At 37.2% G+C, this 25,524-nt stretch overlaps 2 protein-coding genes across 38 annotated transcripts in view; one reads left to right on the top strand and one right to left on the bottom strand.

Annotated features, from left to right (window-relative positions):
- The window catches only part of Dst (dystonin), a 456,427-nt gene extending 438,635 nt beyond the window's left edge, over window positions 1-17,792 (top strand). For 23 of the 35 annotated variants that reach the window (XM_087204914.1, XM_087204898.1, XM_087204909.1 and 20 more), the window contains 12 exons: window positions 433-562; window positions 2,287-2,450; window positions 3,213-3,375; window positions 4,156-4,310; window positions 4,481-4,555; window positions 5,507-5,524; window positions 8,711-8,828; window positions 10,647-10,718; window positions 11,630-11,829; window positions 12,244-12,354; window positions 15,729-15,852; window positions 16,746-17,792. In XM_087204914.1, coding sequence (XP_087061040.1) covers window positions 433-562; window positions 2,287-2,450; window positions 3,213-3,375; window positions 4,156-4,310; window positions 4,481-4,555; window positions 5,507-5,524; window positions 8,711-8,828; window positions 10,647-10,718; window positions 11,630-11,829; window positions 12,244-12,354; window positions 15,729-15,852; window positions 16,746-17,008 — 1,593 coding nt within the window. In that variant the 3' untranslated portion in view covers window positions 17,009-17,792. The remainder of the gene's footprint in view (window positions 1-432; window positions 563-2,286; window positions 2,451-3,212; window positions 3,376-4,155; window positions 4,311-4,480; window positions 4,556-5,506; window positions 5,525-8,710; window positions 8,829-10,646; window positions 10,719-11,629; window positions 11,830-12,243; window positions 12,355-15,728; window positions 15,853-16,745) is intronic. The other 12 variants (XM_087204925.1, XM_087204913.1, XM_087204910.1 and 9 more) reach the window with 3 other exon arrangements.
- Window positions 13,990-25,524, bottom strand: part of Slc35d2 (solute carrier family 35 member D2) — a 152,575-nt gene continuing 141,040 nt past the window's right edge. The window contains exon 12 of one of the 3 annotated variants that reach the window (XM_021259396.2): window positions 13,990-18,608. In XM_021259396.2, the coding sequence (XP_021115055.1) occupies window positions 18,528-18,608 (81 nt within the window). In that variant the 3' untranslated portion in view covers window positions 13,990-18,527. The remainder of the gene's footprint in view (window positions 18,609-25,524) is intronic. The other 2 variants (XM_021259397.2, XR_015448837.1) reach the window with 2 other exon arrangements.

Raw genomic sequence — 25,524 nt, forward strand, 5'->3', positions numbered from 1 at the left:
ATATTTGCATCTAATGTCTCTCAGAGCCATCTTAAATATTTCGAATATGTAGGTGAAGTGTGTCATAGAAGAGTCCTCGGAACACCCCAACTAACTAGTTGCTTTGCAGTCAAATCCTCATGAGAAATTCTTGGGGAAAAGCTTGAAGCTTGAGTTTGATGTTATTCATATGACTGCTCCCATGTATAGTCTTCTAACTAAAGTTACTTTTTAAATTTTTAATTTATTCTCCTTACCAGCTGTAAGATTTCACATTCTTTAGAAATCAGTAAATTACTATGCTAGTTTAGCAGTTTTTAAAGATACAACATGGTAATTCATTCTTCAGAAATAATAGTGTGACAATTTTGTCCTTGTGTTTTTTACTTTATTCTTAAGACTGATTCAGTCTGGTATTGTTTCATTTAACTGACATAATCTCTTTCACTGCAGTCCTTCATGGAGGAAATGACCAGAAAGCAGCCTGATGTTGATAAAGTCACCAAGACCTATAAGCGGAGATTAGCTGATCCTCCCTCGTTGCAGTCCCACATTCCAGTCCTGGATAAGGGGCGAGCAGGAAGTATGCAATGGCCAATTTCTTTAAAATGAGAATGGTTAAACAAAAAAAGCTGGTTTCCTTTTAAGCTTAGTTATTGTTTGAAATTTTTGAGCAATTGATTTAGTGTGAGTATTGTATCACAGAAAGATTTTTTTAAAGTACATGAGCTCAAGAATTACAACAACTTGTTTAAAAATGAAAAGCTGTGTCTAGGTTTCTGTATTTAACTTTATTTGCTGGAAGTACATCTTTCAAATTAGCTAGAATTGGAAAAGTTCACAAGAACAGAAATCATCATTTGAGTTATCCCTTTTTTCTTGTTATGTAAATAGCATTATAATTGAACATAAGGAAAGTGATAAAAGCTCCTAATCCTGCTGCTCATTAGTGACAGTGATCTGATAGATTTTTGCCCTGCTCTGTTTACTACTTCTCAGGCACCATTAATATGACAAAAATCACATTAGAAGCTATAGCTCAGGAAAAAAAATAAAAGCTATAGTTCAGAGAATATTTATAAGAAACAATTTGTATCACACATTTTAAGTATTTCTGACTGGTGCCTTAATTTTTTTTTTTTTATATAAGAGGGGTTGGAACTGTTGTGATAACTATGTTAGCCAAGGAAACAGCAAAGTGACCAGGTGCACTGGAAGCAGACTCCTTGGCTGTCCCCACCACTTAGCAACTAGGCAGACACTCTGACGGCTGACTTACATTCCCTCCAGACCTCCATTTCCCTATCCTTAAAGGGGGATAGTTACAGTCCCAGAGACTGCAGCAAGAGTGAAATGAGCTGGTGTACCATGAAGTGCTTGGTGTGCTGCCTGGTGTATAGCTAAATCCTCAATAAATATTATCTATATGATTCCCAGCATGGACATCCTATATGACTATAGACCAATCATTTTCCTAGACAACAATTAACTACTGTGTTTCTCTGAAAATAAGACCTAGCCAGAAAATAATCAGCCTTGGAAACTAGAGATCAAAAATGCCAACGCCAGTCAGCCTATCCTTGCCTTACCTGCCTTACAAAGTAGCGACTGAGCAAGAGAATAATGATGGCAAGTTAGATAAGAAGAATACATTGAAATAATTGTTTTATAGCATTACAGAAACTTAAGGAAAAAACAGCCAGAAGGAGGGACACAGTGAACTTGGGTATGAGACTATGTGCAGGAAACATGCAGTGGAATTGGGATAAAGTTGGGACCCTATACACACTATGTTCTGTGTTCTGTTTTATTGAGATTGTAAAGCGTCTGACTCTGACTTTGTTGACTCCGATGTCTCCATCTCCTGCTTGCTGTCCTTTCAGCCTTCTTTATGCTCTAAAAAGGGCAGCTGAGTCAGTGGTAACTGATCCCAAGGTGGATGTCACCACACAGGGGTGATTTCTTTTTCTTGCCTTAACAAAGAGGAGGATCACAGGGCACTGCATTGTCACTGCAGTGGAGTGACTTTCAAGCAGGAAAATGTTTTAAGCACAAATTTATTGAGAGCATTTCTGATGTTTAAATGTTCCTGTCAAGATAAATTTCTCTAATTTACATGATCAGTATGTGGTCCTTAATAAGTAAGACAGATTTAGACTTTGACATCATGCATCATCTAAAGTAGCTTAGTTCTACTTGGAATATCCAGGAATTAAGTTGGCGAGCACCAAAAAAAGCCAGGCATTAACACATACCAGAGTGATGGAAACAAGCTCTGCCATCCTAACTGAAGTTGTACTTTAACAGGAAAACGCTTCCCAGCATCCAGCTTATATCCCTCTGGATCACAGACACAAATTGAAACCAAGAATCCCAGGGTAAACCTGCTGGTGAGCAAATGGCAGCAAGTCTGGCTCCTCGCGTTGGAAAGGAGGAGGAAGCTCAATGATGCCTTAGACAGGCTGGAAGAGGTTTGGAAACTCATGTATTCATCTCCATGTTGTCACTCACCCTCCTCTCTTACACCACTATATCAAAATCTTGATTTTCTTTTATGTAAACAAACTCTTGCTGTTTGAATGCATATTGTACTTTAAAGATGAATTCTGAGCTCATGCATTCCTTTGTAAAAAGACTGATAAGTGAAATTTGGATTTAGGAAATCAATGAAGCAAAATAATACTGTGTTTTAATAGTGAGAAGCTGACTCCATAAGAAAACCTCTAACTTGACGTAGTTCCTGATGGAACTTCCTGGCCAGTGAAACTGTTTATAATTCAGAGCTTTGAATAATACATACTCTGGGACCTAAGATTGGAGTTGTGTATCCTAACGTTGGGGCATTTTTAGACATCTGTGAGAGTGAAGAGTGCCACGAGTGCAGAGGGAGAGAGCCTGGGGCTTGGTTAGGAGCTGCTGAGTTGGCAGGGGCATGGGACTAGAGCTGGGACTTCGGGCACACTGCCTTGGTGACTGGTGTATGGGAAATTTTCTAATTAACATTTTAAGGATTTTATTTGTAAAGAAAACTCAGTGACATTAATGAAATAAATTTTACAGAAGAAAATGTTTCTGAGTCACCTTTGCAAAATTATTCCTTTGAAATGGGAGAGATCTGTGCATTATCTGGAAGATGATTTTTTAAAATCTTGTTCAGAAAATATAAATATAAAATATTTAAAATGTAATGTGAACCAGCACTAACTCAACCAAAATACCTTTTGCTCTTTTAGCTGAGGGAATTTGCTAACTTTGATTTTGATATTTGGCGCAAAAAATACATGCGGTGGATGAATCACAAGAAATCTCGAGTGATGGACTTCTTCAGGAGAATTGATAAAGATCAGGATGGAAAGATCACCCGGCAAGAATTTATTGATGGAATTCTTTCCTCAAGTAAGTCTCAAGGGAGATGACTGACAGTTTTTAAGGGAAATAAGCACAGTTTAAAACTGTGGGCCCAACAAAGTTGTGTTGCTAATAAATCATTGCCTTTAAACTAGGTAGAAAGTCATCACCCTTTAAAAAAAGTATCTTTGGTTAAATTTATGGCTGTGAAGTCAGACACTCTTACTAATTATGTGACCACCGATGTGTCCCTTTACTGAAGCTGTGTCACTGTTAGTATAATAAAGTTAACAATGTTTGATTTTTAGAGTTTTTGTGTGTTGCCTGGCATATAATAGAAAATCAATAAATGTAGTTCTCTTTTTTCTTTATTATGTCACATTTTAATATAACATTGTCAGTAAGTCATTAGAACCCTATAGAAACTCTTAAATTAAGGTGTTTGCCAACTTCTTTTTTGATGGTTTGGTTGTTTGTATGTAATTTCCCTAACAGATTTTACTAGAAGTAACTCTTAATGTAAATTACATATAAATTACTCAGTAAGTAGAGTAGTTGAACTGAATGAAATTGCAAATACTAAAAAGTTCTCAACCTACAAAAACAGGATTTTCATACGATTCACCTGAATAGTAAAGATAAATTTAGGTCATGTGTGTGTGTGTGTGTGTTCATTTGTGATGATATGAATCAATTTTTAAGGATTATAACATACTGGATTACTCTGATAATTTAACCAGCCAGACTCTGATTAAAGAAATCGAAAGTGTCTTGAGATGGAATTAACAAGCTACGGTACAGTACTTTCGGTTGTTTTGCAAATTTTAGAGTTCCCAACCAGTCGCCTGGAGATGAGTGCAGTTGCAGACATCTTTGACAGAGATGGTGATGGATACATTGACTACTATGAATTTGTAGCAGCTCTTCACCCAAATAAAGATGCATATAAACCCATCACAGACGCTGACAAAATTGAAGATGAGGTACTCATTCTCTTTCCACTGCTTGCAGTAGCCCTCCGCCAGGACATCATGTGCAATTCATGCAACTATTTTATTTATTTCCACTTTAGTTGTCGTGTCACAAGTTTTAAGGAATCCACTATGTAATAACATTAACTTTAAACTGAATATTTCATCATTGTTTTTGGCAGGTCACAAGGCAGGTAGCTAAGTGTAAATGTGCAAAACGATTTCAAGTTGAACAGATTGGTGATAACAAATACAGGGTAAGTTTTCCAAATAACTTTGTTGTTCCTTTAAAGGGTAGAAATTGAGGGCTGGGGATTTAGCTCAGTGGCACTGTGCCTGCCTCATAAGTGCAAGGTCCTGAGTTCGATCCCCAGTACCAGGGGGAAAAAAGACGGGGGGGGATAGAAATTGAAATTTATATACAGTTTGATCTGTGTTGTTTTCCAGAAGGAATCCTCGTTATTTTTACATCATATCAAAATTCACTGGCATATGACACTCCAACATTTTCGTTTTAAATTATATAAAGATCACCTGAATTTTTTTTATATTAGGGCATATTTTTTACCTTTACAGCATATGCCCATTACCTTTAAGGAAAAGTATTATTTACAGTGAAACACTTAAATCTCATAAATTCAGGTTGCTTTGTATTAGTTTATAATTTATTAAAATTAGAGGTAAGTTTCCAGATTTTCAATAACAAAGTTTTTCCAAAGCGTGAAGTAAAAATGTTGACTCATTTTTGTAAGTGTGAGAAATATGCAGTAATTTTTGCTTCTATTATATTTGTAATGTTGATGAACTTAGTTCACCTTCAGAACAAAACAATGTGACTTCATCACTCTGTCTTTACTTTTCTCTTTTTGGAACATCTCTGATACAGAGTAACTAGATAGAAAATGTGCTGAGTTTACCTATCTTAGCAACATTATTTATTTTTATACTTTCATATTAAAAAATAATCCTGTATATACGCAGAATTTTAACTTAAATTTGAATTCCTAAGATTTTTCCAGTAAATTTGTAGAGAAAATTTTCTGATTATTTTTATTGAAATTGGGACAACTGGATATCTGCACATCTCTAAACTAGTTCCTGTATCCAGAAGCCCAGAGTATGGGAGTGTGTGGTATGTTCTCAAATCATATAGAAAGTTTCCTGTTAAACTAATTGTGTCTTTCTTCCATTTTTCATTTTTTTATCAGTTCTTCCTGGGAAATCAGGTATAAACCAGTGGAATGTATATTCTGAAGTTCCAAATAACTTTTTTAAACTTTAATTCATAGTCATTAAAGCTTGCCATGGCCAATTTTCCCATGCTGTCCCCCTAGTTACTACATTGTTGGTTGGCGTGGTGTTTCTGTAAGTGCTATAAAGGGTCCTTGATCTGGGATTCCTTTTTGCCTTGCATCTCAAATAAGGAGATTACTTTTAAGCAAACCAGATAATGAATTGTAGCTTATCTGGCTACGGTGCTACAAATACAATTTTAAATTCCCATTTACAGTAATAGTATTAGCATATATTTTATGCAGGTACTTATTGAACGCAAATTTAATTCTCCATACATCTGTGTGCCCTCATTGGTGTTTAACTGTTTAGGAGCCACAGTGTACAGGAGCTCAGGAGGGTCAACAATGGTGAGGGAAGACAGAGCACTGAGAGGGCTCCATGATACTTGGCTATAGTAATGTGTTCTTTCCAAAGCAACTATTTCCCATTTGTCTTAAATCATTGATTTAGGGCTTGTCACCCTTTATGTAGAAACATTAACTCTGGAGATTTTCAGTGATGTCATTCATTTTGAAGGAAGTTGCATGTACACAAAATCTTTTTTTTTTTCTTTTTTGGTATGGGGGATCAAACGCGGGACCTTGCGCTTGCGAGGCAGGCGGTGGAACCACTGAACTAAATCCCTGATCCCTGTACACAAAATCTTAAAGTCAAATATTATTCCTTCTTGGCCACGTGTCTATAACACTTAAGTTAGTATAAACTGCCAAGTGGCACTGCAGCATGGTTGGAATTTTAAACTAAAGACAAAAGAAATGTTCTGATTTAAACATTCAAGATTTTTTATTATATTCTCTCACAAAGAACATTACTATCTATAGTACCTGACATATATTAGATATTACTCTGCCACTTCATTTTAAGCCATATTACATCTTAAATTTCGAATTATTTTTTACTCTCATCTCTTGCAAGCAGATAATTTATTTAAAATAGAAATATTCAGGGCCAGGGATTTAGCTCAGTGGTTTCGCTGCCTGCTGCGCAAGTGCAAAGACCCAAGTTCGATCCCCAGTACCAATAAATAAATAAATAAATAAATAAAAATAAAATAGAAATATTCAGGTACTTTGAATAGAATTTTTCCAGGAAATATTTTAATTGCCGTATTTATGGGATACAGCACAATAATTTGATACATGTATAGGATGGTAATAATTAAATCAGGGTAAAATTTCATTTGCTATAATACATTGTTACCTTGCCGTTACTGTTATTTTCTGAGTCAACAAGTGAAATAGTGTCTTTTATTTGTGGGCAGAATAAGAGAAATACCTGAAAAGATTTTATTTACTGAAGCACAAAGAACATTAATCTGTTTTTTTCTTATCTCATCATTTGGCTATTGGGAAAACTAGAGAAATTCTGAAAACAATGTTAGTTGGTTGGAGAATGCTTTCTTAAAATGGAAAATTGCTCATATTTAATAGAATTGAAATTTCATCTCTGGAAAGTACTTTTAGTTATTTCCTTAAAACTTGTGTTTTCAACATAATCTTGGACCAAAATTATCTGGTTCCTTAAGGGTAATTTTCTTTAAATCCCCTCATTTCCCTTTGCTTACTAGCTGCACCAGTTTTTTTCTAACAAAATAAATACATATTTTTATATTTAAATTTATATTTACATTTCAGGAACAGGTTCACTTATAAGATGCTCAAGTCTCAGTGTTTAAAAATCAGATTTAGAAATAGCAGTCTCCACAGCTCTACATTTACGATGCATGAGGTCCTGCTGTGTGTTGTACATACTTTCTAGGTCTTGCTGAGTTTTAGGATCTTGAATGGGATTGAATTGATTTTGTTTTAGGGTTCTCTTCCTGAAATCTAATGCTAAAGCTTATTGAAAATAGCAAATCGTTTCCACTTAAAGTTTTCAGTTTCTCATAGTGAGCTCAGACAAATAAGTGTCACTGTCGTGTTTTCCCTGCTTTGAAAAGAAGCTGCTTATGCTTAATTATTTATTTTGCTTTGTTGTCTGCTGGGTTGGCAACCATGAAATGCAGTACAGTATTTTCATAGGTTGAATATAAGCCTATTAGAAATGATTTAAAACTATAAAATCATTTCTCACAGGCTTTCAAAACAAATAAATCTATGACCAGAACTACCTCTAGCATAGCATTTACTCAGGAGTTGCCAAATTATAACATATCCAAGTGACTGGTGATTTGTTAAAAGGGCAAGAAAAAGATATTTGTTTGTTAGTGTCAACAGTTATGGTACAAAAAGCTTTGGAGAAACCTTTTGAGATTTGAAAGCTGTATCATTAATAACTTGTCAGTGTCTGTTACAATATTACATTAATCTGAAGTGGCATATTCATCCACCCTTTAATAAATTGGTCTCTCAGACCATTTAGGGATGCAGAAATTTTAATTGACTGTGAAATTTTTATTAGTCATACTCATTTATTACTCTACTCTCCATAAGACAAAACTTTCTTAAAACAAAATGTGTTTGTAAAGATTTCTGCCATAGATTTCAGTGGAAAACAGTTTTAATGTAAGAGGTAATTTTAAGTGAGGTTTGATGGCCCAGGCCTGTAATTCCAGTGCTCTGAGAGGTAAGGCAGGAGGATCACAAGTTTGAGCCGAGGATGGGCAACTTTCTAAGATACTGTCTCACAGTAAAAATATTGAAATGGCATGGGGATATGGCTCAGTTCAGTACCACACAAAACGTAATTTTAGTGGAGAGAAAAAATAATTTATTATATTTTCCTTTGAATCTGTTTACTTTGTATAAGCCCATGGCATGTGGGCCAGTGCTTATTTTCATGGTTGTGTTTAATTTCTAAAAACATTTCTCAATTACTACCTTACTAATGTTGATTCTATTATAAGAAAGAAAAAATACTTTTAGAATAAAGCTTCAGTATTACACTTGATAACCTTTGAATCTTTTTCTCATCTGTTTCCTTTGGGCTAAATCAGCATGCGGCAGTCTAATGCAGATCATGACAACCTCCTTATTCTGAGATTTTACTAATCACTATGAACTAAACAAGAGAGTAAAGTTGGTTGCTTAAGCTCCTGCAGATCACACATCACACATCACACATTAGCTTAGAATTACTATTGACAATTAGAGGTTCTTTCTTTCTTTACTGTGCAGTTTGGAGACTCCCAGCAGCTGCGGCTGGTTCGGATCCTGCGAAGTACTGTGATGGTCCGTGTTGGAGGTGGATGGATGGCACTTGATGAGTTCTTAGTGAAAAATGATCCTTGCAGGGGTAAGGAGATGCTTAGTTCAAGGTGATGGCACCATGTAAATAGACCAGCTTTGTGTTACCTTCCAGCATTGAAAACATACTGGACATAATAGTGTTTCACCTTGGTCCTTAGCCTAAAGTTCCCAAAGAACTTGTGGCAGCCATGTAAACCATATTTTTCTCATTGTTTTGGGGTTTTTTCACCACTTTACTACTTCTGGAATAAATATGAGACAGGTGGGCAGGAAATACTAGACTAGATTTTCTTTATGAGACTCTCTTGTGTGTCATTTTTTAAATGAACACTTACATTCACCAACAAAAGGGTTTGTCATTGAATAGCAAGGTAGGAAAGAAAATTGAGACAATAGTGACTGTATTGGATAGTAAAAGTTTAAAACTCAAAGTTTTTATAAAATGAAGGAGACTTGAAGAAAGCAATACTTAAAAAAATAGCAGTGAACTGTTACCTCTACTCTTAATTTGAAGTCACAGATTAGTATATTAAAAATATAACCGTATAATACTGTAGTTCACTGCATATCTACAAGCCTAAGAATCCTAGCTTAGCTATTAATTTTCAATTTTCAGATCCTACAATCAATTTTTAAATTCTTAATTGATTTACAAGTGAACATTTGATTGCAGTTTCTAGTTAGGTACCAGCAACTCAATTGGCACATCTTTCTTACTTTGAAAAAAAGAAAACTGTTATGATTTTGCTTTAGTCTTGAGCTTATGGTAGTCCTTTTGGAGAGTCTACGCCAATGCTGTCTATTTAGGTTACCAATTGGGAGGTGAAGACTGCCCCAGTGGAGCCCCTTGGATTCCTTGCTGTCATCTGAGGATCACAGATTATTGAGTATCAGCAGGCCTGATGGCAAGGCCACCGTGGATTGTTACACAACCATACAAAGTGGTCCTGCTCTCTGTTGGCTGTAGACATCTAAAAGACAAGTAAAAATAAGAATAAAAGCACCCATTTTCTTTTATCAGTCATATATCACTTAATGGAGATATGTTCTAGGCAGTGTGTTGTTAAGCACTTTCATTATTGTGCCTATGTAGAGTGTATTTAAACAAGCCTAGATGTACATAGCCTGCTACACACCTAGGCTATATACTGTGGTGTCTATATGGTATAACTTAGTGCTCCCAGGGCTGTGATAAACAAACCAACATAAGATTAAATCAACCACAAGAGAAAATAATGTAATCAAGAGATAGAGTTAACGTGAGATATACAAGGGTACTGCTGGTATAACAAACACAGCCTACTGTTTTACAATTAGCTTTTATAAGGAGTGCAGTCTAAGATAACAGTAAAATACAATGTGGTAAATACATAAACAAGTAACAGTCATTATCATCATCAAGCGTTATGTCCTGTGCATAGCTCTATGTGCTGTGCTTTTATATGATGACAGTATCACAAGTGTACACCAAGGCAATGGAATGCTTCAGCTCTGGTGTGGTCTTACAGACACCATCATATGCTATGCAGTCCCTCAGTGACCGAAAATGCATTACATGGCACATGACAATGTACATCTATTATTTTGAAAGTGATAGCCCAGTGCAGCTCCATTTATGAAAAAAAAAAATTAGAATGCATACTGTTCTGTTAGTTTAGAGAACCAGCGTGACTGTGGCTGTCTTCCAAATGCATTTTTCTTGTTGAGCCAAACCTTTGAAGTGTTCTTTTCTTGATGCCATTTTTCTTCTAAAATGTGTGCTGCAGGCTGAAACACTCTTTGCATATTCAACTACTGTACTTTGTTTCTTCTTCTGCTAACAGTATTCTTAAATGTGATTGGTATCCTGTGTCATTTTTTCTAGTTCATCATCATGGGAGTAAAATGTTACGTTCGGAATCAAACTCTTCAATTACTACTACTCAGCCTACTATAGGTTGGCAACCCCTCTCTTTGCCTCTCCCTCTTTCCTTTTCTCTTTTCTACTTCTACATTCTTGCTTTAATCATTTGTTTTAATATAACATGCTTCATTGCATATGGCTTAACTTGTATCCAACTGTGAGCTGGTGCTTCCAAATTTAAATTCTAGAAATTGGGCACACTTCCAGTGTGTTGCAAATGCAGGTGTTACATAAGTGATCTGACACATGCTAACACGTTGCTTGACGGGTTCTTGAGGCCTGTGCTCCATGTGCATATGTGTTTGTCTGAGTGCTGTATCACTGACTACCTCACGGATCCTTGGGTCTGGCATTTCTTACTGCATGTTGGGAAAAGTTTCTCAAGGCATAAAGTAAAAATATTAGCTGCCTCACGTCAGTGAAAAATCTGAAAGTTTCTGTGTTGTCATCATGACTAATGAGCCATCTCTTGTTCTGTATAATCTCCTGTTTAATTAATCCCCCTGTTAAATACTAGCATTCTCCTGACCTCAATAGCACATGCAAAAGACACAGTCCCTGCCCTCCTAGCTTGTCTTCTCAGTGTGATGAAAGGGCAGTGAGACCTTGTGGCATCAGTAGCTGGTGGATTAACAGTATTTTAGCATGAGCTTTCCATTTTCATGCTGATTCTTTCTTTTATAGTGGTTATTCTTGCTGGTGTCTAGTGTTAGAATAAGCACACCTCTTTCCCCCTCCCAAACTCACTTGTATCCAAAAGGAATGCATTGTTAAGGAATGCATTTAAGTTTTTGTTATGCCGAATTGGAGTTGGCATGGCAAAAAGATGTTCTTGAAATTCTCAGTGTTATCTCTTACTAGGTGGTCGTTCTTTTCATTAATGATTGAGTGCCTGTTTTCCTTCTTCTTTTGTGTGTGTTGTTTTGTGTCGGTGTGTTATCCAGCTAAAGGAAGGACCAACATGGAACTGCGTGAGAAGTTCATCTTAGCAGACGGTGCCAGTCAGGGCATGGCTCCTTTCCGACCCCGGGGCCGCAGATCCCGGCCTTCCTCTCGGGGAGCTTCACCAAACAGATCAACTTCTGTGTCCAGCCAAGCTGGTCAGGGGACCTCCCCACAGGTCCCTGCCACCAGCACACCCAAGGTAGGACCCTGGGATGAAAACTTCTCCTCCAACACAATGTCTTGAGTATACTTTTGAATGTTTTATATCCCTAGAGTTTGTAGAACTACTTGTCTTCATTTGTGTCCCTTCTCACAGTATGGGAAATTCAGGCTTTTTTTGTTTTAAAAAATATGCCTTTGCCTAGTGACCCATACAGAGATTATCTTTATAGGGGTTTTGTTATCTTTCAGATTGAATTCTCTTTTAAAAGTTTCATTCTCTCTTTTTTTTTTTTTCTATTTTTGGTCTATATGATTTGCCATCAGATCTTTCCATCTATTTATAATTGTTATTCTGACTGTGAAATGTGACTCCCAGCTATAAATATCTCTTTCTTTGGCTTTGGTTTTTATCTTCTATCCTTTACATTTGATTTGCCATTGTTCCATACAGATTCTCCATCCTTTAACACGCAATTATGGTAAACCATGGTTGACAAACAGCAAAATGTCAACTCCTTGTAAGCCAGCAGAGTGCCCAGACTTTGCCGTGTCTTCTGCAGAGGTATTGTAAGGCCCCAGATCCCAGCCTTAACAGTCCTCTTTAATTGGAACTATCACCCACTAACACTGCCTCACACTCCCTTAGTATACGTGATTTTGATAATATTGCATCTTTTAATAGACTTCTATAAAAGAAGTATCAACCTAGCAGTTCTTTAAAGACATAAGAGCAAGGGATTAACAGAAAAGAGATTAACAGTCTGATATTGTCACATTTGTTCTCCCTCACACTTAATTCTGCTATATCTCCCCCAGGAGTAAAAGACAGGAGATTATATTCAGACCTAAGTAAAATTTCTTTTAAAGCTAGTAGAATGTTTTTGGTCATAGACATCATTTGGGCAAGAAATGCAACATGCCCCCTTCAGATGGGATTGAGAGGCAGTATCATTTGCAAGAGAACCATTTTAGTGAATGTTTGCTGTGGGCATGTACCTTCCGATTGTCCATTGAGGTCATTTCTGCCCAACAACAGAAGGTATATGTGACATAAATTATCAGTGATCAGTGCAGGAGGTTGGAGGGGCATGATTAGATATGCAGAAAGTTACTTCTCATTTCCCAAAAGTACCTTTGTTAGATTGCAATAACTAATATAAGAATGCTATAATTTCTCGATAGGGCATGATATTTGGGCATAAGATATTTAAGGGCTATAAAATTTATCAAAAATAGTTCCTATACCATATTCACATTCAATTAAATGTCAATCATGTATCTTTTTAACACACTTCTCTGAAATGACAAACATAGGTCCCAAAAATCACATATTTTATTAGTCACAATAATTAGGGGAAAACTTGCTAAATATTTTTTCTTGAAATGAAGGAGGTTATTTCATCTTAATTAAATACAACTGAAAGGCCAAGACTCTTATATAGCACATTAATAGTAAGAGGTAGCCAGAGAAGAGTACATTACCTTGACAATTTCATGGCAGTCCCGTTGCTAAGTGGTAGAGACATTTCATTCTTCAGCTTTTCCTGTTCCTTCCTCTTCATTTTCCCCAGCTCCTCATTTCCATTCCCACCCTCGGTGGGGAATGTTAGGACCATAGATTACACCTAGAGGTGTCTGCCAGTTGTTATAGTTGGATTATAGCAACAACTGAGAAGATTTAAAGAAGTTCAAGCAACATACATACAGTTAGATCGAAGTATAAGGTGAATGTTTAAATAAAAAAATGTATTACCATAAAGACACATTGCTGTTAATCCCCTTCCTCAACTTCAAACACACTTATTCCATCATTCTTGCCACTTCTTGAAGCAGTTCTGAAAGTCCTTTTTTGGAGTGTCTTTATGCGGTGTACTTCAAATACAGTGAATGCTGCTGCCAAGTGCCATCTAGCAGAAAAGCAGGCTCATAAAAACTTCAAGATGTGTCCTCCTCCACCTTATTCACTAGATCTGGCACTGTGCAAAGTCTGGCTCTTCCCCAGTCAAATAACCACGAAACGTAAACATTTGGAGTCATTTCAGGACATTAAGGCAGCCACAACAGCACAACTAAAAATGCTCATGAAAAAAAGACTTTCAGTACTACTTCAGAAAGTGGCAAGAATGATGGGCTAAGTGTGTTTGAAGTGAAGGAGAGTATTTGAGGGAGGTTAGTGGCAATGTGTTTTTTACTGTAATGATTTTTTAAAATTTAAATCATATTTTTCAATCACACTTCATATTAATTTTTTAAAAATATTTAGAACTAAGATGCTGTGTTCAAATTTGAGGGGGGTGTTTTTTTGTTTTTGTTTTTGTTTTTTTGGTTTTTTGAGGTAGGGTCTGCCTTTGTAGTTCAGGCTGTCCCTGGACTCATTATGTAGCCCAGGCTGGCCTCAAGCTCCTGGCAATCCTCCTGCCTCAGTCTCCCGGTTGCTGGGATCACAGGCATGTGCCACCATATCCAGCTTCAAATTTTTTAAAAGTAGAATCTCCCTCAAAATCTGTTATTTGGACTAATGCAAAATTATGTATTTCATTTTAAATAACTTCATTAAATAAAATCCAACCAAAACATTAAATAAAAATCAACCAAAAAACCCCACAAAAATCCCAGCAGTATGGGTTCTTTCCATGGAAGGATCTGTGACAATAAAATAAAAAGACATGGCATTCTATAAAGAAAGATTTTGGTCTTTCATGGGAATAACCTCTGCCACCATGAGTGATATGTGTCCACATTCCCTTGTGGATTGTTCAGATTCTTTTAAATTAGAAATTTAGCTAGTCAGCATTGTCAGATTATGTCCTTCCTTGGGCCCTAATTTCTCAAATTTTTTTAAAAAAGCGATGATTGGGTGAGTGTGAGAGTTAATTATGGTTCTGTGTGTGAAAGTATTTTGAGCACTTCAGCATTCTATGCATACAAATCCTATATAAATACTGCACCAAAGCGTATGTAGTATACATTAATGAATGATAGAAATACTATATTTATATTAGTAAATGCAATTCTTTTGTATTGAAATGCCCTATGTATTCTTTCTTAAGCATTTAAAACTATCTTTAAAAAGAAAATTATTTTTTAATGTACATACAATCTATACAGATCCATTATCTCCAAATAGCTCCTTGGCTGCATGTTAATTGAGGAATATGACATCTGTAATAATCTTCAAGAGGCTTATTTTTTTAACTTTGTCAGAATATTCAAAATGTTGTAATATGGAAAAATGCAGTGATTTCAGACTTATTGTAAAATCTTATAATTGCTTAGACATTCTCTGAAAACTCCTATAAGAATTTTTAAAGAATTATCCCAAAAAGTTGCCTATAAATCTTGAGTGTGGGGCCATGGAAATGACAGAGCTGAGAAGTGAAGTCATGGCACCAGTGTAAAACATCACTTTTTTTTCCTTTTTGCACTTCACATTGTTTAAATGATGGTCTCTAGGCATCATTTATTTACTTTTCATTCTGTTTCTGTTTGTTTAATTCTGCCTAGTTAAACATTGGAGGCAGCAGAATTCCAAACAAAGTTTTCAGAGTCCCCACCCCTTCTCTACCTCAGAAAGTCACCCATCCTTTATGCAGTGACTCTCTTAACTTCGGTATTTGCTCGCAGGCTGGAAGATCCTTGTGTCCCCAGTTTCATTTCTTTTTTCTTTGCCATCAATTTTGTGTTATACTGGGGACCTTCATTTTTGTATTTTTTCTTCAACCACAAATTCATTTCCTTTGGAAGGTTTCCAGTGAATTCACTGAGAATAAAAAATGGGAGGAGGAAGCAAGCAAGAGCCCTGTGCTTTTAACTGAAAAGTTTCCACCTCCTAAAGAAGTCTTGTACAGATGACTACCATTTGTAAAGAAGTGGTGTCAGTGGAATGGTATGGAACTTGAGCAAGTTCTTGAGATGTCGTTTCTCAATTAAATACAGGGAACACCAATACAAGGCAGCAAGCTTCGACTTCCGGGGTATTTATCAGGGAAAGGCTTTCACTCTGGGGAGGAGAGTGGCTTGATCACAACGGCAGCTGCCAGAGTCCGAACACAGTTTGCTGGTGAGTAGGCCGCATTTCTTTCTTAATGGCTTTGCAGTAGACTAATAGAAAGATGAAAGTCCCCTTTCTTCCCAACTGGGGAAGAATTATATTTTCTTTGCAGTTCTGAGAGTAGGGCCTTGTACATGTTAGACAAGTGCTCTGTCACTGATCCATGTCCCCAGCACAGGAAGGAAATTCTGAGTTGCTGCATTCTTAAAATTCTAGTCATCCAACAAAGTGAGGGGATAAATGAGCTTTGGGAGCAAGCGACTAAGAAATACCTTTTGGAAAGTACTAAAGAAAGATAAGAGAATGACTACAGACCAGAAGAAAAGAAGACACAATACTCAACCCAGTCCAGCTGGACAGTCTGGGCTCCTGCCTGGAGATTGCAAGGGGCTCTGTGTCAGATGGTTGGAAAACCCAGCTATCCTGGGCCTGACACCAGCACCTCTCACCTCTCACAAATCTTCCCAGAATAGTGAGCTTTTGAATGCCTGAATCCTAAGCTCACCCAGTCTGAAGCTTCTTTAAATTTTGAAGTCTTTGCTTTTAAATTCCTGCATTTTTAGTTACCTGTCCTCAGGCAAGACTTAAACCTAGAGTCTGCCCCATGTGCACTGGGTACACTTGCCAAACTTTAGAAGGCATAGCTCACGTGACAGGAGCATTTCTTATGTCTGTTTGTAATAAATGGAATCCTGTTTTAAGTGAGGTGTCCATACTTACCTTTTGTATGTAAATCTAGCTTTTGCTGTACTATGTATAGAGTAAGGCTCCCTGCCCTGTGTAACAGAGAAAGTATACTTACAGTGTCAGAAAGAAAGGCTGAGGTTCGAGGTGTGTCAGCTTTCAAGCCTGAGTTGTGGAAGGATCAGCAGTAGGAGTGACCCATCTCTGCCTTCTCTCAGATCCCAAGAGGACTCCCAGCCGACCCGGAAGCCATGCGGGGAGCAAAGCTGGCAGCAGGGCCAGCAGCCGCAGAGGCAGTGATGCGTCCGACTTTGACATCTCGGAAATCCAGTCTGTGTGCTCAGATGTGGAGCCAGTTCCCCAGACACACAGACCTGTACCCCGAGCAGTTTCTCGCCCATCCACAGGGAAGCCTTCCAAAATCCCCACGCCTCAGAGGAGATCACCTGCCAGCAGACCGGACAAGTCCTCCAAGAGATAGTGCAATCCATTCCTCTGGGCCTTCCTTAAACATTTATTATTTAAGTTTGAACAGTGTAAAGTATGATGTAGAAATTATTGTTAAATACCCCCAAGAGATGAGTTTAAAATTCTGCAGATGGCCTTATCTGTGTATATGCCTTTTTATTTGATCTGTATCATTTTTTTGGTCAGATATTCTGGGGCTAAAGTCACATCATATGTGATAGGGAAGAAAGAGTCTGATGTGGGCTAATATTTCTGCACCTAACATGTACACTAAGCATACACTAAAGTCAGTTACTGTACTACAGGTAAGTCTCCATTCTCTCTGACAACCACAGCACTACATTGATAGCTGACACTAAAGACACCTCATGATGTATTTTCTTGTTTTATATGGAAATTCCAAACAGCGGGAAGACACAGACCAGGGATATATTTTAAGATGATACAAATGTAAAGTCAAAGTTGGGGGGCAGCAAGACAAACATATCCACACACAATTCTTCAAGCAGTATCTGACAGAGAACTCACAGGCATTTACTTAACCACTTGCCAGTACCATCATACTCAAGTATGGGGCAGTTTTTCTGTGCCGTGGCTTTAAAGGCAGCCAGCCAGAGGCATCCTGGATACTAGGCCTATTACACTGTAAGAATATAATCATAAAGTGCAGTTGTATAAATATGAGGTTTTCTTTTGCTTGAGTGGACAGTAGCCACCTGTATCATTGAACTCATTTTGTAACAAAGCAATTTTTGCTTGCAAAAAGCTATGAAATAAAAACATGTCCCTTAACTACATTGCTATGGAATTAATTTTTTCCCCAGGGAAAATTGGTGTATTTTTTATAAGCAGTATCAATTTGGAGTGACCAAAAGATACATTAAAATGGGTTTATTTTGATTTCTCATCCGAAATAACCATGTTCTGGTATTATATCTACCTATATTTAATAAATATATACATTTTAATTTATTATGTATACTCACATACTATATAAGATATTAGCCTGCATTTAATAAAACATATTCACTTGAATATATGGAATACCTGGTTATTTAAAGGGAACTTCTAGGGCTGGGGATTTGGCTCAGTGGTTCTGCCACCTGCCTCACAAGCACAAGGTCCCGAGTTTGATGCCCGGTACCAAAAATAAATAAAGTGAACTTCTATTGTTTATTTTAAATAAAGCTTATATAATAGTATGACAGACTAAGTTTTGGGTACGTCCAATAATAAATTAGTATTAACCACTCATTCTGCAAATGCTTTTAATAAGTACCAGCCATGTGCTAGCCACTGTTGATGACACTGTGGCTGCAGATTTCCTGCCCCCTTAAGTCAAGGAGGAATTAGTTAATAAATCACTAAAACATAAATTGAAACCAGAGGATAGGTAATAGGATGGCTGAATTTTTTAAGGTAATTTGAGATGTGAACAAAAATATGATGAATGTTTATTTTTTAAAGAATTAATTACAGTAAAAAACACATTGCAATGAACCACTCTTAAAATAGTCCCCCAAGGAAGGAAGTTAGAGCATGGCCAGCAGCCGGGCAAGGGGATATGACCTGTCAGTCATGGAGATCCAAGAGATACGTGTCCAGCCCTGCACCTGCAACCAATCAGAAAGTGATATCTTCAGTTCTTCTGCTGAGAACTCTAGAGAGATTTTGATAGGATGGCTTAGACCTGACATTAGTCTGAGGAACAGGAAATACAAAAGACAGACTCCATTAAGCTGGTGGCCACTGTTACCTCTTTCAGTGGCCTACTCCACACTTGGCAGAGAGTAATTCTTTTCCTGCTTTTAATTGACATACATTCACTGTGGAGAGTATATTTATTTCCTACCTTTAATAAATGCAAAACCTGGCTACCTTTTTTGCTTGTCTTGAGCAATTCTTTGTTCAGGACAAGGAACCTAAAAAGCACCCCTTGAAGGAGACCCCAGAATCCAGTAACAGCCCCTTGCTTCAAATACACTTAACCCATCATTCTTGCCACCTTCTGAAGCAGGTTTGGAAATTCTCTTTTGTGTCTTTAGTTGTGCTGTTGTGGCTGCCTTCATGTCTTGAATCAGTTGAAAACATTTACCTTTCATGGTTGTGACTTTGGGAAAGAGCGATATGTTTGTTGGCCCTGGATGGTACCAGACCCAGCAATTAGAGTGGATTGAGGATACAGCATATTGTTTTTAACAGAAATTGCCATAAATGATTGCTCTACAGGGTAATCAAAAATATGGTGGATATTTAAAGAAATTTATGACAGTAAAAGACACATTGCCATTAATCCCTCTCAAAATACTCCCCCTTGCTTCATACATCCTTATCCCATCATTCTTGGAAATATATCTTTTACTGTAATAAGTTTTTTAAAATTTTCTGGTCACCTCTCATAGTGATACTCTTAGACCTGTGTTCATTTAAAAATCAAATTGTAGAATATTCCTAAAATATGAAAATAGCATCAGCTATAATTAAAAGGCTAGCAGATTGTTACTTTGGGCATGACAAGTGATGTGGCATTCTCTGTAATTTTGTGTATTTAATGGTGGTGTTTGGATTCAGGGGAATATGGTTATATTTTTCCTGCTTGGCCTTTTTAATGGAGGCCGCCAGTGACGAGCCTTGGAGTTTCCAGTGATATAAATTGATGCCATTTTTAAGCAATGGCAATTCCTTTTTTGTCAAGGCATTAGTCTCAGGTAGAAGCCCTTGATGGAAAGGGTAATTCTAACCTGTGAGATCACATGCTACAGTTGATGCATGTGGTTATAAACATGTCATCTGAGAAGGCAATTGAAACTGTTTTTATTCTCTAGTGCTTTGTATATGATCCACATTTCCACTTCAGAGACAAATTTAAGGGAATGATTTTATCTTAGCCTGTTTGAATGCTCCCCCTGTTAAAGAGCTAAGGATTTTCATTTTTTAGTAATAAAAGAAGCTTTTTGGAAAAGATAGGTGGTTGAAAATATTTCAGACAATTCTTAAGAACTGCTCCCATTTACAGCATTTGCCCTCATGGGAGCTTTTGAAATGTTGACATAATACTGATTACTCTACACACATCATTTGTGTGTGTAGGGGAAGAGAAAACTTTTGCTGATAAGTTGTAGATTTTAAAACCTTTGCTGTAAACTTGTAAAATGCTATGTAATGATTGGGGAGGGGGGGTTAGGCGGCTTAGGCTTTTATTTGTACTTTTGTCTCTGCTATTAAGTTAGAAACTCCCCCTGAGCTTTTCTCTGATTCATTGGAAGTTAACTTTAGAACCACCTTATATTAAGACTGCCCCTCCCTCCAGGAAATAAGGCTGAGGCAGCTCGCAACAGTTTGCCTTTCATAAAGGAAAATAGCAATCAGCTAGCAACTTACACTTGTGGTTTTTTATATGCTAACTAGAACAAAAAGGAATTTTAGTCACCCTTTCTCTTCTTTTCACGTGTCCACAGGAAACTAATAAATGTGTCTTTACTAACATGAATTGTGGCTGCTAGGCCCTGAGTATAAAACCTGTGAAGCTTCAGAGACACAGAAATTTTAGATTAAACCTTGAATAAAGCATAGCCTTGTCTTGCTGCTAAGGAAGGTTGCCTACATGACATAGGTGCCTTGGAGGACTCTTCATCGGAGGAATTTCTCTGAGCCATCTTTTTGCTTCTAGAGATGATCTTTACAGGATAGAAAATCCTGCCCCTTAATCTACCTGCCTCAGTGTCTCCCAAGGGATTAAAAAGCAGTGATTTAGATCTCTTGGTTATTGGTTTTGCTAGCAATACTTCGTTATTTAAAACGTGATTGTTACGGCTGAAATCAGTTGAACTTGTGCTCTAGGAATACCTTGGGATTAAGAACACGGGTTCCCTGGGAAGAAAAGAGCACAAACTGGTAAAAGGGTAGATAGTCCAGTCCAATTTATCTTCTGGGTCTCTCTAGATTGCAGCCACCTCCCTGGAGTGGAATCTACCCAGGGATTTCCTTGAGCAATTCTGCCTGAAAGCAAATGGAAATTAGAGTGACACCAATTCTTTCTTTTTGTATCTCAGCAGGGGAGCTCAATGTCAAAATTCTTTATTCCTTTAAAATATACCAAAGTAAAAAGAGTGACAAAGCTGACAAAATGGAACACAGGGAAATATTATGATAGTATTTCACAACTAAAATTGTACTGTAAGAAAGAAAAAGAATGGTTAAAATCACCTTCTTTTCAGACTTTTCTTTTCATTCAAGTAATCCTTACTTGTGTTCAGAATGTAAATGTAAGCCATGGGAAAGCTAGACCCCTGGTCCTTAAGGCATTCACTACCCCTGAGCCTGAGGCTACTCCTTGCCCTTTGGAACGTGAGGATAGGGTTTCCAAGGCAGCTTCAGTCAAAGCCTTGCCCACTGTTACTGAGTTTGAGGCTTCCCCTACCCACTCTTTGGGGGCTGAGGGTGGAGCTGCTAGGCCAGCTGCAATTGAAGCCTCTATGGGACTATAACCATCCTTAGCTAGTTTGTTCAGGCCCCTCAAAGACAATATCCTTTACAGGAAATAAATATCTACAGGACTAATTGAGTTTATATGTCCTTTCTTCTCAGTGACCTAAGACAGATCAAATGAGTCCTAGAAAAGTTTTCAAACAATCCTAGTAAGTACATTGAGGTTCTTAGAAGACTCACTCAGACCTATGAACTAGATTAGAAAGGTGTAATGTTACTCAAACATTGGCTGCTAGTAAGAGACAAACAGCATTATAAGCTGCTACTACATTTGGAGATAAATGTTAATTTTAGAAGGTCAGAAGACAGCCAGGGGAGCATGAGCAGTCCCTATGCTAGACCCCCACCTGCCTGCCAACCAGATGGAAGATAGGAATAAAAGACAGAACTAAGGCCTTAAGTTACTTTAAATTGTCAGCTGTTTATCAGGAGAGAGATGAGGACATCCTTAGTTCCTGATTCAGTAGAAGAAAATACTGTAGTTTTTCCCAAGTCAGTCTTGCAGTATGTAGATGGTATACTGTCATGTGTCCCCTCAGAAGAGCTCTCTAGCCAAGGCTGAATTTTCTAGCAGACACGTTATAAGGTTTCTAGATCTAAGGAACAACTTTGCAGGCTTGAGGTAAAATATTTGGGCCTTAGCTTATCTAAGGAAACCTGAAGATGGGGAAGAATTAAACCAGTTCTTTTCCCTCCCACAGCCCAAGATTCTAAAATAGCTAATGAGATTCCTAGAAATTAAAGGTCTTTATCACCTTTGCATAGCAGATAGTGCATAGTGAGATTGCATGATCCCTCTATCAGCTTATAAAGAAACCCAAAAAACACCCATATTTTAACCTGGAAACATTAACATTTTCATTTTCTCTCTCTTTCAAGAGGCTAAAAATCAGCCATTCAGGTTGATTATTGATTTAATTTTCTGCTTGGCAAAGCAGTTAGAGTCAACCATAGCTCTTGTCTCTGGAGACATGTTTTGGTAAATATTAGAGGTTCACTCTGGAAAGGCTCTTGACCTTAATTGTCTTTCTGCACCTGAGATGGTTAGGATTTAGTTCTTGTGCCATAGCTGGAGTCACTCTTTTGTCTTTTCTCCACTGCTGTGCCCTTGAAAAATAACACAGTTTTCAACAGTGTGTGATCCAATGCAATTTTCTTCTCTGTGGCTGCTGGATTTCACAACCAAGCTTCCAGAAATGGTCAGTTGCCCTCCTTGGGACCCTTCCAGAGACCCATCACTTATCCATCAGCCATATTAAAAAAAAAAAAAAAAAACTGGTTTAGATTTGACCATGAAACTCAAAAAATAAATATAAAAATTCTAGTCCAACTTTATCTGCCTTTCAGTCCTTAGGCAGAACTAGAGATTAACTTCTCTTACTTCCCTCTCCCCTCAAGAATGGTTTTTGTAGCACAGGGAAAACTGATTTTTATAACACAAATAAGTCCATTGACAGAACAAGACATTCATAGAGAACTCTATGAGTTTAACAACAGTTTTAGACAAAAGCAGGTATTAAAGAAGAGTCACAGCCCTCGTCCCCAGAGGACTGCCTCTCAAGAATTCTCTCCAGGACTTCTTGCCAGACCAGCCACTATTATCAGAGATATGCTGAGGCTCTGAAAAAAAAAAAAAAGGCCTATACCTAAGTGTGGTCTAAGGGTTACAGGCAAAATGGAAAAAAAAAAAACTCTCATAGGTAGTCAAGTCATCTGCAGAAGGACAGATTAGAGCCTTGGCAGACTTTCTTCCCATAGCTCCAATGGCTACCATCTAGTCTTTCTACACCCAAACCTAACTTATGCACCCACCCCTAGAAATAGTTAAAATTAACTTTTAACAGTCTGTCCCTCTAGAAGAAACAATTACATGTGGCTATCCAAACAGCAGTTTTGGCTATCAGATGTGACTGTCCAATAACTATGGCTATCAGAGTAACAATGAAAAGCCTGTGTAGCTAGATATTCCAGTCAGATAAACTGTCAGCCTAGGGCTTATCTTAAAAACTGTCTTTGCTTTCACAGGTGTAAAAGGTTTTTATTCCTTCTGATTCTTGTAAGAGATCTCTGTTAATTGACCTTTAAAAGTTCTGTCTAGTCTTATTTATAGTTACAAACCTAAAAACTGTGAAAGGTTGTTATTATTCAGTTTGGCCAAATATATCTGAGTTCACTCTGGTTTATAAACAAATCATGTTATGTTTGTCCATTTGTCCAGTTTGTTATAATACATACAGCTGTTTTATTTGAGCTCAACAATTGAGCTCAACAATTTTTCCCTTTTTTTGCCTTTTTGGATTTTTTAAATATTTGCCTATAACTTAAGTCAGCTTATAGATAAATGTCATTAGAGTTAAAGATATGCTTCCCGTCCTCCACCACCACCAGCTGATTGCAATAACGTCAATACTGGTTTTGCAAATGTAATACATACTATTGTCTGTGTATAATAACTCAGAAATCTTCAATTGGTCAAAAACAATGTGTTAATTGTTATGATCTGGTTCTCATAGATCATCTAAAAATTGTTAAAATAATTGAATGGGGACTCTTAGGCTTAGGGAAACTGCTGGACAGGACTCCCCTTGGTAAATAAAGGAGCAGCTGCCTGGAAATATTTTGTTCCAGCCCTTGTTCACAAAGGGAACCTCAATAATTTTCAATAGCCTTATGGGACACATACCCCAATATACATTGCTAAACATGTTGTGATAAGTTTACATTGGTCATTGTTAAAAGCTTAAGTTATAGAAAAAACAATGTTTTATTAAAAGATGCTCTTGGTACAAAAACTAAAGAACAAAAGTTTTCATATAGCTATGATGCTATTGCTAATTTCATGGTGTAATAAATGTATTCATGCCTCCCAGGTATACAGGTCTTCTAAGATATAAAACCAGGATGGTTTATGGTAATAACCTTTTTTTAGACTCAGATATCTGCCTTTCTCTTGGGCTCAAACTACTTGTGAAAAGAGGTACATGTCAAGCCAGCATGAGATTACCAAATAATAATTTTTCTTAAAAACTTATGTGATGTGGATGTGATATGTGTCACCACACTTAGGGATGCTCAGGCACCAAACAATCCAAACAATGTCATGCATTAAAATTAGACGCTAGACAGTATAAACTTCTAAGGTACATTTATAGGCTGGTATAATCTCTTTAGATGGCATCTGTTAAACGATAACAAATTAGGTGAGTTTTCTTTGTGTCATTTAATATCTTATTATTAGATGGAAATGTTTGACTGAAAAAGACTATCATATACTAAGATGGACATTTAAGTGTGTTACAAAGATAGTATGATTGTCATGCTAAAATATTGTGTGGATTTTTTTTTTAATGTGTGGATCTTGACCTCAAGTTTTCTCTGTTAACTATATGATTGTTGTCTGTTAACATTCTGCAGGGATTCAACTACTAAAACAACCATGAGTGATAAGAAATAACAGTCTTTTGGCTGTACTTTATATTTCAGAATATTTGGTATTCAGGTAAAATTATAATAGTTAAGCTCACTGCCCCCACTGCAATACTAATGTTATTGATCTCTTCTGGGTGTTCAACAACCAAAGTTTGGAGAACAGAACTAGAAAGGTAACTGGGATAAGAGGACAGCCAATATTTTGGCCCTGGCACTCCAAGGTCAGTGGGGACCCAGGACATGAAAGAACCTTTTCTACAGGATCCTACAACTTTGGTGAGTCACCCAACCTTCTGAGCAATGAGACTGCCAGACCCCAGAGGATAAGAATCAATAAATGTACAGTGTGGCAAAGGAGGGTCACCAAGAGGGAAAAGTCTCCCTTGCTTTCATGGAAAGCAACATGTCAAGCAAGGCCATGACCCATCCTGACAGCTGACACTGAAAGAAGAACTGAGAGGCTCTATGCATGGTTCTAAAGTAATACCTGAGGAGACTTAACTGACCCTGATAGCAAGAGGTTAGGTTTGATTGACACAGATCTCACTTTAACTTTGTCTTAGGCACTTGGTAGAAAAGTATAATTAAAAGATATACAAAGTCAAGACAATA

Source organism: Heterocephalus glaber, unplaced genomic scaffold (genome assembly GCF_053883595.1).
Source record: "Heterocephalus glaber isolate CG9 unplaced genomic scaffold, H.glaber_assembly_v1.0 deba00000594, whole genome shotgun sequence".
NCBI lineage: Eukaryota > Metazoa > Chordata > Mammalia > Rodentia > Bathyergidae > Heterocephalus > Heterocephalus glaber.